At 40.3% G+C, this 16,076-nt stretch overlaps 1 protein-coding gene across 2 annotated transcripts in view; it reads left to right on the forward strand.

Moving 5' to 3' along the window:
- The window catches only part of LOC310733674 (uncharacterized protein C1orf21 homolog), a 42,510-nt gene extending 34,983 nt beyond the window's left edge, over positions 1 to 7,527 (forward strand). For both annotated transcript variants that reach the window (XM_083555104.1, XM_083555105.1), the window contains 2 exons: positions 2,043 to 2,103; positions 5,295 to 7,527. In XM_083555104.1, coding sequence (XP_083411230.1) covers positions 2,043 to 2,103; positions 5,295 to 5,375 — 142 coding nt within the window. In that variant the 3' untranslated portion in view covers positions 5,376 to 7,527. The remainder of the gene's footprint in view (positions 1 to 2,042; positions 2,104 to 5,294) is intronic.
- Positions 7,528 to 16,076: the final 8,549 nt, after the last annotated feature.

The raw sequence follows: 16,076 nt of genomic DNA on the forward strand, positions 1-16,076 counted from the left end.
GAGGCCTAAATCCTGACTGATACATTTCTAAAATTTTGGAAATAAAGGGGAGGTTTGATATTGGACTATAGTTACAGCTGACAAGGGTCAAGGTCAGGTTTCTTAATTAGAGGCTTGATAACTGGCAGTTTAAAGAATTCAGGAATAAAACCAGTGCTGATGGAAGAGTTTGTTATTTTTAATAAGCTGGCTTTGTGCACAGGGGCACTGCCTTCCTGGAAAAGGTTTGGTTTTCCAAGAGTGCAAACTTTTATTATCCAAACACGAAATGGTAAAAAAAAAAATGGTTACATAATGGTTAACTTCCTGTTGGAGTCCAATTTTAAAAATGCTCATTTCTACCGAATAGATGCATTTATTAGTCACATATACAAAACAGCACAGTAAAATCATTTCTTTGCATATCCCAACTTATTATTGGGGCCGGGGTGCAGGATTAGCCGTGATACAGCACCCCTTAAGTTAAGGGCCTTGCCCCCCCACACACACACACCTTCTGCTCAGTAACCCAGAGCCTTAACCATTGAGCTACCACTTTCCCCAACTGTGGTGAAACTGGATAAATAAAAGGTCAAAAATTCTAATATGGAGCTGTTGAGCCTCTGTGCCACACCCAGATTCAAGTGTTTGACCTTTTCTGAAGTGTGCCATGTTTTATGAGTTTGTAAGCAACAACAACAAAAAACCACATACACACATTCCTTCACATACTTCAGACTGCACTGATCTTAATACATTAAAAGTGGTTCTGGATGTATGGTTCAGGAACTAAAACAGTTCCTTTCATGGAAACTTCAACACAAATGCGATACCCAAGTGGCGAGTCAGATCCTTTACAGGAGCGCGTTCCATACACGCTTCTGCAAAAGGCATGCGATAAAAATAAACCCAAAGTGAGAAATTGAAATTCATACAGGTGTGTGAGCTGCTACTCTGCAATAAACAACCAACAGTTTTCATCTCAGATTCGGTTTTAGGCGCCTGCATGCGTTGCTTTTCCTAAAGCGGTAAAATGACGCAACCGGCACACTATTTTAAGTAATGGCCCCTGTGTCCTATAAAGATTCTTTTCTCTTCTCTTATGCAAATGAAGTTACTTTGAAATACTTCTGTATTTTTGTTTTTTTTTAATTACGTCGGCTTTTGGAAAGTGTTTTAAAAAATTATAAAATTTTAATTGAGACTCAAAACAGATCAGATTGTGAACGTGGGGAATTTATTGTTTGTTTTTTTTTTTTCCTTTTTTATAGGGATTTATTTAGTCATAATCACTATAATTATTATTTGAAAAATATTTTAGATTAATTTAATTTAGCCACACTTTATGCAAAAGTATTGGGACACCCGACTTTTTTCACCCACAGGCGGTTCTTCTCCAAACTGTTACGTTGGAAACACACTTGTGTATAATGCCTTTGGAGGCTGCAGCATCTCGGAGACCCAAACCTGCTCCAGCGTGACAATGTTCCTGTGCACAAAGCAAACTCTATGTACAAACAGTGGATATAAAAAGTCTACACACCCCTGTCAAAATTGCAAAAAAAAAAAAAATGACACCAAAATAAACAATTTCAGAACTTTTTGTGACCTATAACCTATAAATGTGACCTATAACTCGTACAACTCAATTTAACAAAACTGAAACCTTTTATGGAGAAGTAAAAGTGGAAACTGAAATAATGTGGTTGCACAAGTGTGCAAACCCTAAAATAATGCTTTGTTGAGGCCCTTTTAGATTTTTTGGGGGTGTGAGTCAATCAGCTTCAGCAATATTTGCCCACTCTTTGTAAAAACGCTTAAACAAAAACGAGGTTATTACAACAGGAAATTGGGATTAAATGTGGAATGAAATGTTGTTGTGTCCATATCGTGTATGTCTGTGCATCTATGTACGAGAGAGAGAGAAATTTCTGCAAGATGGATGGAAAGAAAAGGTGTCGTTATTCTGTGCTTGTTGTAATGGAAAATTCTTGTGTGATGTCTCTTCCCCTCTCTCGCTTTCTCTCTCTCTCTCACTCTCGCTCTCTCTCTCTCTGTCTCAGTATTCATACGTCAGAGAGTCAACAGGAGTTCTTCAGAATGCTGGACGAGAAGATTGAGAAGGTGAGGGCGGAATGAAGGGATAGAGGGATGGCAGTACCGCTGATGTAAATGCAGAAGGATGGAAGGAGAGAAGGGGAGGGGCTTGAGATTTTTTTGGAGATTTAAAGGGCCGGCACACTGTCAATTCATCCTTCCAGAGAACTACGTGTCATGTTGGTTCCCATGGAAAATGATGACCGTGTGATCTGTCAGAAATGATCTGACTTTTCATCTGTGGTTTTTTTTCTTCTTCTTTTTTCCTTTTTAACCATGTGAATTTATTCCTTTATCTTTGTGTCCATTCCGACACAATCTGTGTGATCTGACCCACTCGTACGGTTTTCGTGTTTTTCTGTTTCGATGAAATGGTAGATCTAGATGTGTTTTTGAGCGGAGATATTTTCAATATTACAAAGATTAGCGTTTATAACTGTGTTGCTCACTTCAGAATTTCGTAAACACACTGAGTGTTTTATGGTCTTTTCAGACACGTGCATGTTCCTTTAGTTTCTATGCAACAAACCAGGTAAAAGGCAAAAACACACAAGAACTGGAAATTAAAAGATTGAAAGAAGGTTCTGTCCAAATTTGACATTTCTGGCTTTAACAGAAGAACTTGTGTAAGATGGGGAACAAAAGAGAAGATCTGAGCAGACTGCCTCACCCCCACAGTCAAACATGTTGGTGGAAGCTTAATGGTTTTGGGTTGTTTTGGAGCAGGGAAGTTTGTAGATTTATTCCGGTATGTGAAAGGAACCAACATGGCAACCATTCCATACATCGACAAGAAAGAAATCAACTACTGAAGAACACCTTTGGCAAGTTTTACAAAAGGCATGGCAAAGTTTTCAAGTTTCAAGTTTAAACTGAATGTTTAGAGAAATAAACTGTCCAGATGTTAAGATGGTGTAAAACTGTTTTTCATTCAACATTTCTTGTTGCTTTGATCAAATTGCGAACGCTTTTGTACATCATTTAATAGATTGGGTACAAGTGTCTGGTGTTTCCTACATTATCGGTTGTTTATGTTCATGTTGATCAAAAAATATTATACTGTTTTAACCCCCAAAACATCTCAGCATCAGTTCATTGTATGATTTATTGAATGCAAAATGGTTAAACCAGTTGTCGGAATCTGCCATCTTAAATTTCTATTCAACTTTTTTTTACTGTAAATGTGTTGAATTGATGAAATGTGCAGATGAATCTTGAATGGCACTAATGAAGGCGATCGAACTGCATCGGATCAACCAATAAGCAACCAGTTCTCTAAAACAGGTCAAAGGTGAATCTCGTGAACCTTCAATTGGAGAGTGAATACAGACAGAACAAAACTAAGAATTATACATTCTGAAAATGGATGAAGACCTAAGAAACAAACGCACACTTGTACAGTACAGTAAAAGTGTGAATCCTGTTCGGTCTCTTACACTCAATATAAATCAAATATTTCATTCATTTCATCTTCTCCCGCTTATCCGTAATTCGGGTCGCGGGGGCAGCAGTCTAAGCAGATTCCCCAGACACTTCTCCGTGTCCAGGGATCGGGCTGTCAAGGCCCCCGCCTTCGACTGCTGCCCAATCCTCTCAGCACCGGTCCCTTACGGTCCCTCCTGCAGGTGGTGAGCCCACGGGAAGTAAATCAAATATGCAACCGAATTAATACATTAGTGCTGCTGAAATTCATAGATCCTGCACAGGAGAAATTCAGCATCATTATAATCCAAACTGTAGTTTATATCAAGAAATCCTGACACGACTTAACCATTCGTTTTTTGTGAACAATGACAAAAGAACTTGTTATTCTGATAAGAATGAGATGTTTATTGAAACAAATACTTACTTTTGATAGACGAACTGAGGATTCCTTTGTGAAAAGTTCAGGCTTTTGCAAGAAATCCAATGTGTTGTGCTGTTTGTACACATTGTTTTGAGAAATGCACTTCCTGGTGTACAAATATTAAGGGTGATTTGAGAAATGCTCCAAAGCAACTGAGAAAAACTGTAATACTTACATGTGCATTCAAGTATTGCAGAGCATGCATAGAACCAAGTCCAGGTGTTTCCAAATTTATTGACATGAACTGTATTTTATTAAAAAAACAAAACAATATAAAGGTTCCCATGAGGCAAAATTTTGTTTTTGTGTCTACAATAAAAATGTCTGTTCAGACAATTCTGATGTCTGAGCATAAAAAAAACAAGATATCAAGTCAGATAACGTTGTTTGCCCTCTTCCACATACACGAGTTCACAGAAGGCCACGATTAGCCAGTGGATTGACTGCTCCTGAATCTCAAATCCACAAGAATTTGTGTACAAAAATAATAATAACAGTAGTTTTTCTTCACCACTTGATACTTCTCTTAACTCCAGTTATTCCTGAGGTGTTTCATATAATAATTAATGACACACTGGCACAAGGCTGGTTTGCTCATGTAAGCATTTTTCTCTTTTTTTTTTTTCCACACTTTGTGTGCACTGAGATGTTTGTAAAAAGTTCAGTGATTTTTATGAAAATGAAAGAGGGAAAGACAGCTGTGCACAGGTGGGTGGGATCCTGAGTATGGGATAATGCTGTCATAAAATGCCGTTCTTGATAATGTAACTACGAAATATGAGCCGCGAGAGATTTCAGTTCAAAACAAAAACTTTTTAATCTGATTTATTTTTCAGACTCGATGGACACGAGTACGTTTTTTTACTTGATAAGAACTGGTTTTCTAATACTAACAGCGCTCTCTATCTCTTTTTCTCTTTCTATCACTCTCAATCTATCACATTTTCTCTCTCTTTCTGTCTTTTGTTCAATCTGTCTCTCTCAATTTGTCTCTCCATCACGTTTCTCTCTGTCTCAATCTCAATTTATCCCATTCGCCATCTATCCGTCTCTCATTCGATCTGTCTCTATCTCTTTCTCTGTCTCTGATTTAATCTGTCTCTATCTCTTTCTTTTTCTCTCTCGGTCTCTCATTCAATCTCTCTCTCTCTCTCTCTCTCTCACTCTCTCTCTTTCTGTCTCTCATTTAATCTGCCTCTCTCTCTCTCTCTCTCTCTCTCTCTTTCTGTCTCTCATTCAATCTTCCTCTTTCTGTCTCTTTGTCTCTCATTCAATCTGCCTCTCTCTCTCTCTTCTCTCTCTCTCTCTCTCTCTCTCTCTCTCTCTCTCTCTCTCTCTCTCTCTCTCTCTCTCTCTCTCTCTCTCTCTGTAGGGACGAGACTACTGTTGGGATGAAGAGCGAACGAGAGAGAATGAAAGAAAAACAGAGAGAACATTCCCTTCTATGGAGTGAATTCAAATAAGTGTTTTTTCTCTAACTGTTCAGATTTGAGGTGTGTGTGTGTGTGTGTGTGTGTGTGTGTGTGTGTGTGTGTGTGCGTGCACGTGAGTGAGAATGAGAGAGAGAGAGAAAGTAAAAGCAAAGAAGTCTGGGAGTTCCCCTTAAGAACTAGAACTCCACCCTCTTGTCCCTTCTCCTCCCTTCGTCTCCGGTGGAATAACGACTCAGACGTCTTGATTGACATCCATTCAGACGACCTGTCGAGGGAGGATTGAACCCTGCCCCCCCTCTCCTCCTGCCTCACCATGTTTGGTTGGTCCTGGATGCACAACTTCCTCCTCAACTGTGAAAGACAAAGAGAAGAAAGGATGAAAAAGGAAAACAGGATGTTTTTCTGCCCTTGGGATGAAAACACGGGATGAAAGGATGTAACGCAGAACAGTTTGCGTGTGCGTGCGCTCGATCTGTAAAGAAATACACAAAGGATATTTTACTAAGAGAGATATGAGGGAGTGGAAAGCTTCAAACTCCTGCCATTTGAAGGACATCTTTTTTTTTTCATTTGTGGAGTTTTGATTTCATCATTGTATTTTTGTTTGCTATTATTGTTGTTTTTTTCATATCGTAGCATTTTCCCTTCAGACGAAAAATGTAATGGGGTCGCACTGGGCCGCACTTACCCCATACACAACACACACACACACACACACACACACACACTGAAATATGGAACACATCCTGTTCTTCAGTTCTCAAACCTGATTGGTCAAAAAGTGTTAAATGATTTTACTAAACAGTGACAGTAGCACGTTATTGTTTCTATAGTAACAGCTCATTCATGGGGACTCGTCCAACAGACAACTTACATAATCTAAGGCTAATAATAAACAGCGTGTAAGACGTGTACTTGTTGATATGGTGAAGGTTCGTGAAGGGACGCTTTTACTTAACATGGATGGATGGATGGATGGATGGAAGGAGTCTCCAGGGTCAGAGCTTAATCAGACCTTTGTCATAGTTTATGTTTGAAGAAGAGTCGCAGAGTAAATCTTTGGAGCTGCTATAACGTAGCCGAGAGAAGAAACGAACTATACAAGACGTAATTGGTTGCAAAACATCAATGACCTCATAGATATGCTTCACAAGATCCTCAGGGATGGAAAGTAAAGCAAAACAGTGTACAAACTGACACCTATTAGACATTAAGAGACGGATAGAACGAGCTGAACACACATTACAATATAATACAAACTTTTTTTCACACGGTTACAGCAGTTTATTGATTTTAATGATGATTTGAATGATTTTTTACTCAAAGACGTTTCTGTTTTGTATAATCCTCATCACCTGAGGTAAAAAAGTCTTCTTTTCATTCGTTTCACACCCTGTTGATAAAATACACTATGTGAACAAGTTTGTGGACACCTGTCAATAAGATTGTGCTTTTTGCACATCCCATTCCACTAGAGTTTGATGTGGGAGATTTGTGCTCATTGAGACACAAGGGCATTAGTAAAGTCAGATTTGGGACTACTAGTTCAAGGGGAGGGAAATTTTTATGTTCGAAGACATCGTATACAATTGTGTGCCTCCAAATTTATGCTAACAGTTTGGGGAAGAAAAGTCAGGTGTCCAAATACTTTTGTCAATTATTGTATAATACAAGTGTGAAAGATTGGAAATAGAAATAGGACTATAAGTGATTTAAAGAAAAGCCCCCACTCCTTTCCTCTTTCTCTGCCAATCAGGTTCAACAAAATATCTTTTGGGGGTGGGGCTTGGATTATTGGGCGGGTTACTTTTATTTTCACCAAAAATTACTCCAGGTGAATTTCGGTGGTGTTTTCCAGACTGTTCTGTAGCAGACTTGTTGTTTACCAGGTTTGGTGAATTTTCTGCCTCGTCAGCTGTTTTTAATCAAACAGATCTGGGAAATGTGGATCGTTGTTCTTTTCCTGAGTACATGTAAACAACATTTACATACAATGTGAAATTTTGTCAAAAAAAACCACACACACACACACACACACACACACACACGTAAGAGGTTTGTGAGGTGACAGTGCAACTCCTGCTTCTGTTCTCTTTACTCATGAAACTGCTCCTTTTTTGGGGGATGATGTTATTTTCCAATAATTTTTTATTAAATCGGAAAAAAGAGCAACCTCTTTTTTTGGTGATTTATTCTATACTCTCTTTCTATCACTCACTCTCTCTCTCTCTCTCTCTCTCTCTCTCTCTCTCTCTCTCTCTCTCTCTCTCTCTCTCTCTCTCATGCTCTCTCTTTCTCGTCTTTCTCCCTGTCTTATTTGGTCTCTGTCTCTTCACATTTGTCTCCATTTCTTTGTTTGTCCCTCTCTTCATTCTTTTCCCCTCATTTATGTTTCTGTTTTTATTCTGTCTCTCTGTTTCAATATATTTATTTATACAGTATCAATCAAAGTTTGGACACGTTGTCTCTTTCAGAGTTTTTCCTTTTTTTTTCTTTTTTTCTTTATTACATTCTACAAAAACACTGAACACATCCAAACTATAAACTAAATGTGTGCCCGAATGCAGTCTTCAAAACCATGAAACGCTACAATGAAACAGGCTCTCACGACGATCATCCCAGAAAAAAAAGACCAAGAGCTACCTCTGTTGCAGAAGATATTAGACGCTTATTAGAATTCACAGCCTCCTAAACCTTCGATTTACATACATTTTTCTCGGATTCCATTTGACAGAGGAGACTGCGTGAGTCAGGTCTACACGGTCAGATTGTGGAAAAAGAAACCATTACTTCAGAAGAAAAACAAGCAGAAGAGACTTTCTTGGGCCAAGAAACACAAGGAATGGACATTAGATCAATGGAACACTGACCTTTGGATTGAAGTCCGGATTTAGTTCCTAAATGTGTGGTTCCTCCTGTGAAGCATGGAGGAGGAGTGTTATGGTGTGAAGGTTTGCTGGTGACACTGTTGGTGAATGAGGACATACTTAACCAGTATGGCTACCACAGCATTTTCCAATGACATGTCATTCCATTTGGTTTGCACTTAGTTGCACTGGTACTGTACTTCAAATCAATCGTTCTCTATTTTTCTCCACCTTTCCATTTTTTTTGTTTTGTTTTGGGGTGTCTTTTTGTATCACTTCTTCTTATCTTCTTTTTTTTTCTTCTCAGACATTTCTTTTTTTCTCTTGGTCTCTATTCCAAGATTGTCTGTCTTAAGCTGTATCTATCTTTCTGTCTGTATATCTGTATCTATCTCTCACTTCCATCCACTTCCTTCTTCTTCTCTATATATTTTTCTCAGTATCACTTATCATCTATTGTTTTTTTTTTTTTTTTTGTCTATCTCTGTCTTTGTGTCTTTCATCTTTCAATTGTTTGGATCATTTGTCTTAGGTCATGTAGGGAGGAGCACTGATGTGTGTTCTTGACCTCTCTGCGCCCTCTGCTGGTTAAACAGCGTTTCTGCAGGGACTGTTCAGGAGAAATAAAATAAAAATACACTCATAATTAAAAGAATTTACAAAATACTCTTCAGATATAAATTTCGATGTATTGATAAATATACTGTATGGACAAAGTTTTGTAGACACCTGATTATAAGTATTGGTGTGTTCTTTTTAAACACACCATTCCACATTGAGTAGCCATTTCTTGTTTATAAGCTCCACTCTTCTTGGAAGATGCCACGCCAGATTTTGTGGAGATTTGTAGAGATTCATTCAGCCACAAGGGTATTAGTAAAGACAGGTACTAATGTAGGCGAGGTAAGGAAGCCTGGGTTGCAGTGTTCTCAGTGGGTTTAAAAGAGTTTGAGATCTATTGCAGGAGATCTTCCACCCCATACCCATGTAAAGCATATCTTCATGGAGCTGGCTTTGTACACAGGGTCACTGTCATGCTGGAATACGTTTGGTTCTGCTGGTTCAAATAAAGGGGACATTTCATTCTAGCACATCCAAAGACGTCCTATACAATTGTGTGCCTACAAGTTTGTGGTGAAAGTTTGGGGAGGAATCAAATATGGCTGGAACAATCACGTGTCCTGATACTTTTGTTCATATTGTATACTTGTGAAGCTCTCAGGAAAGAGAAAGAGGGAGATGAAGATATTAAGATGACTGCTGGGATGAGACCGGAATATAATGAAGGTTGTGTTCTTTTCAGCATGAGGTAAGAGTCATTAAATCCCCTCTATGTGAAAGCTGCCTCATTAGAGTTTGGCCTGTTCTGACCCCTCAGCACACACACACACACACACACACACACACACACACACACACACACACACACACACACACACACACACACACACACACACACACACACAGAGCAAGTGAGTGTGGTTTAACCGGTGGCCTTTATTCTCTGGGGGCTAATACAGTGGTTATTGTGTTTCACCGTAGCTCTGTGTGTGTGTGTGTGTGTGTGTGTGCTTGTGTGTGTGTGTGTGTGTGTGTGTGTGTGTGTGTGTGTGTGTGTGTGTGTGTGTGTGTGTAGAATGCCAGCAATGAGGTCATAGCACTATTATTCTGAAACCAGCAACTCTGTCCCACATTCTTGTTCATCTTCTATTTCTCTCTTCCATTCTCTTCACTTTCCTCATTCACTTCCTCCCTTTCGTCGTATCCTCATTGTAAAGTGTACTATACGTTCACTGTCCACTTTATTAGGAACACCCATCCACTGGAATCGATATGCAGTTCTCTACTAATCATGTATCAGCATAGCAACACATACGATCATGCGGATTTTCACATCAAACATCAGAATGGAGGGAAGGTCTGATCTCTTGGACCCTTGAAGTGTGGCATGGATGTTAGTGCCAGGTGGGCTGGTTGGAGTTGGTTGGAAACTTCTGATCTTCTTGAATTTTTTCGCAACACAATCACGGAATAGCGCGGAAAACATCTTGTGAGTGAAGAGTCTGCATGCTGAAACACTTTGTTGATTATAGAGACAGACTAGGAAAGAACAGCCAGACAGGTCTAAGCTGACAGGAAGGAAATATAACCTATTTAAATAATCACACTTTATAACTGTGGTAAGCAAAAAAAAGCATCTCAGCATGCGAAATACACAACCTGCATTGGTGTCCGGCTCTTCGACCAATGCCTGTGGGCTAAAATACGTTTACAGACGACTAACGGTAATGATATGTGCTTTGGTCAGCATCCCATTCTATATTTCTTCTCCATTTTCTGTTATAATAACCTCCACTTCAAAATCAAATCTAATCAAATTTTATTTGTCACATACACATACATACAGACATGCAGTGAAATGCTTTTTACGACGGTCCGGCATGAGGGAATAGGATGGGGAGAAAAAAATACAAAGAAAAGAAGACTGATAAATAAAGTATAAAAACTATATAAAATAAAATAGAAGAATATATATAGGGGGGGAGTGGTGGCTCCAGCGGTTAAGGCGCTGGGTTACCGATCGGAAGGTCAAGGGTTCAAGCCCCGGTATCGCCAAGCTGCCACTCTTGGGCCCTTGAGCAATGCCCTTAACCCTCTATGCTCCAGGGAACCCTTACGAGAAAAATAAATCAAGGACCGTGATGTCGGAGCGACGTGGGGCCGCCTTCCTGTGGGCTCACCACCTGCAGGAGGGACTGTAAGGGACCGGTGCTGAGAGGATTGGGCAGCAGTCAAAGGCGGGGGCCTTGACAGCCCGATCCCTGGACACGGAGAAGTGTCTGGGGCATCGGCTTAGACTGCTGCCCCAGCGACCCGAATTACGGATAAGCGGGAGAAGATGAAATGATGAAATAAATGAATATATAAAGATATATATAGAGTGCGGCAAAAAACTATTTAGTCAGCCACAGATTGTGCAAGTTCTTCCACTTAAAAAGATGAGAGAGGCCTGTAATTTTCATCATAGCTACACTTCAACTATGAGAGACAAAATGACAAAAAAAAATTCCAGAAAATCACATTGTCTGATTTTTAAAGAATTTATTTGCAAATTATGGTGGAAAATAAGTATTTGGTCACCTAAAAAAAAGCAAGATTTCTGGCTCTCACAGACCTGTAACTTCTTGTTTAAGAGGCTCCTCTGTCCTCCACGTGTTACCTGTATTAATGGCACCTGTTTGAACTCGTTATCAGTATAAAAATACACCTGTCCACAACCTCAAACAGTCAGACTCCAAACGCCACTATGGCCAAGACCAAAGAGCTGTCAACGGACACCAGAAACAAAATTGTAGACCTGCACCAGGCTGGGAAGACTGAATCTGCAATAGGTAAGCAGCTTGGTGTGAAGAAATCAACTGTGGGAGCCAGAAGAGGATTGGGAGAATGACACATGGTCAGATGAAACCAAAATAGAACTTTTTGGTAAAAACTCAACTTGTCGTGTTTGGAGGAGAAAGAATGCTGAGTTGCATCCAAAGAACACCATACCTACTTTGAAGCATGGGGGTGGAAACATCATGTTTTTCTGCAAAGGGACCAGGACGACTGATCCGTGTAAAGGAAAGAATGAATGGGGCCATGTATCGTGAGATTTTGAGTAAAACCTCCTTCCATCAGCAAGGGCATTGAAGATGAAACGTGGCTGGGTCTTTCAGCGTGACCATGATCCCAAACACACCGCCCGGGCAACGAAGGAGTGGCTTTGTAAGGAAACATTTCAAGGTCCTGGAGTGGCCTAGCCAGTCTCCAGATCTCAACCCCATAGAAAATCTTTGGAGGGAGTTGAAAATCCATGTTGCCCAGCGACAGCCCCAAAATACCACTGCTCTAGAGGAGATCTGCATGGAGGAATGGGCCAAACTACCAGCAACAGTGTGTAAAAACCTTGTGGAGACTTACAGAAAACATTTGATCTCTGTCTGTATTGAGATGAACTTTTGTTTTCGGCCAAATACTTATTTTCCACCAAAATTTGCAAATAAATTCTTAAAAAATCAGACAATGTGATTTTCTGGATTTTTATTTCTCATTTTGTCTCTCATAGTTGAAGTGTAGCTATGATAAAAATTACAGGCCTCTCTCATCTTTTTAAGTGGGAGAACTTGCACAATTGGTGGCTGACTAAATACTTTTTTGCCCCACTGTATATATATATATATATATATATATATATATATATATATATATATATATATATATATATATATATATATATATATATATATATATATATGGGACAAAAAGATGTATATACAAAAAATGCTTATGGCAGTAAACAGTGAAACAGAAAACAACAATAAACAATTTAAGGTGGTTTAGATTGTCAATTAAGTGTCCGTGTGCGGTATGGTGTGGTGTAAAGTGTCCGTGTGCGGTATGGTATAGTGTGGTGTAAAGTGTCCGTGTGCGGTATAGTGTGGTGTAAAGTGTCCGTGTGCAGTATGGTATGGTGTGGTGTAAAGTGTCCGTGTGCGGTATGGTGTGGTGTAAAGTGTCCGTGTGCGGTATGGTGTGATGTAAAGTGTCCGTGTGCGGTATGGTGTGATGTAAAGTGTCCGTGTGCGGTATGGTATGGTGTGGTGTAAAGTGTCCGTGTGCGGTATGGTATGGTGTGGTGTAAAGTGTCCGTGTGCGGTATGGTATGGTGTGGTGTAAAGTGTCCGTGTGCGGTATGGTATGGTGTGGTGTAAAGTGTTCGTGTTCGTGTGCGGTATGGTATGGTGTGGTGTAAAGTGTTCGTGTTCGTGTGCGGTATGGTGTGGTGTGGTGTAAAGTGTTCATGTTCGTGTGCGGTATGATGTGGTGTGGTGTAAAGTGTTCGTGTGCGGTATGGTATGGTGTGGTGTAAAGTGTTCGTGTGCGGTGCGGTATGGTATGGTGTGGTGTAAAGTGTCCGTGTGCGGTATGGTATGGTGTGGTGTAAAGTGTCCGTGTGCGGTATGGTATGGTGTGGTGTAAAGTGTTCGTGTGCGGTATGGTATGGTATGGTGTGGTGTAAAGTGTCCGTGTGCGGTATGGTATGGTATGGTGTGGTGTAAAGTGTCCGTGTGCGGTATGGTATGGTGTGGTGTAAAGTGTCCGTGTGCGGTATGGTATGGTGTGGTGTAAAGTGTTCGTGTTCGTGTGCGGTATGGTATGGTGTGGTGTAAAGTGTCCGTGTGCGGTATGGTATGGTGTGGTGTAAAGCGTCCGTGTGTGGTATTATGTGGTGTAAAGTGTCCGTGTGTGGTATGGTGTGGTATAAAATATAAAGTGCACTGTGCTGTGCAAATCCAGAGTTTAAAGTGTCCGTGTGCGGTATGGTATGGTGTGGTGTAAAGTGTCCGTGTGCGGTATGGTATGGTATGGTGTGGTGTAAATTGTTCGTGTGCGGTATGGTATGGTGTGGTGTAAAGTGTCCGTGTGCGGTATGGTATGGTGTGGTGTAAAGTGTTCGTGTTCGTGTGCGGTATGGTATGGTGTGGTGTAAAGTGTTCGTGTGCGGTATGGTGTGGTGTGGTGTAAAGTGTTCATGTTCGTGTGCGGTATGGTGTGGTGTAAAGTGTTCGTGTGCGGTATGGTATGGTGTGGTGTAAAGTGTTCGTGTGCGGTGCGGTATGGTATGGTGTGGTGTAAAGTGTTCGTGTGCGGTATGGTATGGTATGGTGTGGTGTAAAGTGTCCGTGTGCGGTATGGTATGGTATGGTGTGGTGTAAAGTGTTCGTGTGCGGTATGGTATGGTGTGGTGTAAAGTGTCCGTGTGCGGTATGGTATGGTGTGGTGTAAAGTGTTCGTGTTCGTGTGCGGTATGGTATGGTGTGGTGTAAAGTGTCCGTGTGCGGTATGGTATGGTGTGGTGTAAAGCGTCCGTGTGCGGTATTATGTGGTGTAAAGTGTCCGTGTGTGGTATGGTGTGGTATAAAATATAAAGTGCACTGTGCTGTGCAAATCCAGAGTTTAAAGTGTCGTGGTGCGAAAGGTGGATATGTACAGAACCTTTCCCACTTTTCTGGGAAGATGTTCCACTAGATTTTGCCTGTAGAGATTTGTGCTCATACAACCAGTTAGTGAAGTCGGGTACTGATGTAGATGAGGCGAGAAGGCTTGGGATGCAGTCATCGTGGAAAGTCATCCTAAAGACAGTTCGAAGAGGAACCATGCATAGCTGGAACAATCTGGTGTCCCAATACTTAATCCATAAAGTGAACACTGAAATAGTCAATTTTTTTTTTTTCTTTACTTTATTATCAGTAATCAGTGTCCATTACAGGATAATGGTTAAAAAACATATCTGCACTAAGGATAGTGTATTTAAAAAAAAGCAGCAAATAAATGTCAAAATGTTCCCCTTCATATCCACATAACACATAACAGAGAGTGTCTTGTACTTGAATACTTTGTATTATAAAAGGAGTAAAGTACAAATCAATGGCGTATTGTTCTCTGGGGTGTCGTGATGTGGGTATTGCAGATGGTCAGAAGATAAATATTGAGTGTGTGTGCGCGAGAGAAAAGCAGAAGTGGTTTAGTGGTTTCGAGCAGAACTGCCATTAAACTGTCCGAAGCATTACAACACAGTTCCTCTGAGAACAAACATAACATTTCACGACTAAATATGAAGAAAGCAACGGAGGACAACAGGAGAGGCACGGCAATCTCCTGTGCTTTTTTTTTTCCCCGCTGCGTCACAAGGTGATGATTTATTTCATTTTCTGCTGTTTAAATAATCAGGGCGCTTGTTATCCAATCATCCAATGTGAAAGCAATGAAATGCAAAAAAATCCAGATGCAGGTCAAAAGCTTCAGCTGGTGTTCATCAGAAATAAGAAAAAGTGAATATTCTTTATTCATTAAAGCACAGTGGGTCAGGGCACAGGGTCAATATAATACAGAGGGTTAAGGGCCTTACTCAAGGGCCCATGAGGGGATGTTTGGCAATAACAGGACTTGAATCCCCAACCTTTCAATCAGTAGCTCAGCACCTTAACCACTGAGCCTCATGACTTTAATTGTGTTTTGGATGTTAAAACCCAGTGCTCAGGTTTGTGTTTTTAAGAAAATGCTGAACTTCTGAGATTTTCACACTCTGTTTTTATAAAATGGTGTGAAAAACAAAGAAAATCTAGTGAGTGGAGGGTCTGCAGGCTTCCTGAGACCAGATGTGAAATGAGCAGGCTGGTCTGAGCTGACATGAAGGATATACTACCTCAAATAATCACTCTCTATAACTGGGGCCAGCAGAAAAGCATCTCAGGCATGCACAACACATCAGACCTTGAGGTATATAAGGTGGAGACACATCAAAGCTGAAGACCACAACAACGTTCTTCTCGTGTCAGCCAAGAAGCTGAGGATATCATCCGCACAAAATCATTCGTTTTAAACACGTGAGTGTGTGTATGTGAGTGAGTGTGTGTGTGTGTGTGTGTGTGTGTGTGTGTGTGTGTGTGTGTGTGTGTGTGTGTGTGTGTGTACATGTTTGAAGATATGAGAGCATGGTTTGGACAGTACCAGACCCAGACTCAGACTCAGACTTGGAAAATGAGTTCCTTCCTGTCATGACTCAAAGGCATTTTTCCATCATAAAACACAATTTTATACTTTTTTTCTTTTTTTCTTTTTAAATTATGAACAGTGCAAAACATTTCAGCCTGGGTTTGGGCAAATAATCCGATCATGAAAATAAATTTGAATTGAGGTGTGACTCAAATCTAAAAAAACAAACAAACAAAAAAAAAAAAAGGAACATCAAAGTTAAAAAATGTCCTCACCACCATCATTTGTTTCATAATGATGACAAATACTGTGTTC

The sequence above is a fragment of the Silurus aristotelis genome, assembly GCF_946808225.1.
Source record: "Silurus aristotelis genome assembly, chromosome: 11".
Taxonomy (NCBI): Eukaryota; Metazoa; Chordata; class Actinopteri; order Siluriformes; family Siluridae; genus Silurus; species Silurus aristotelis.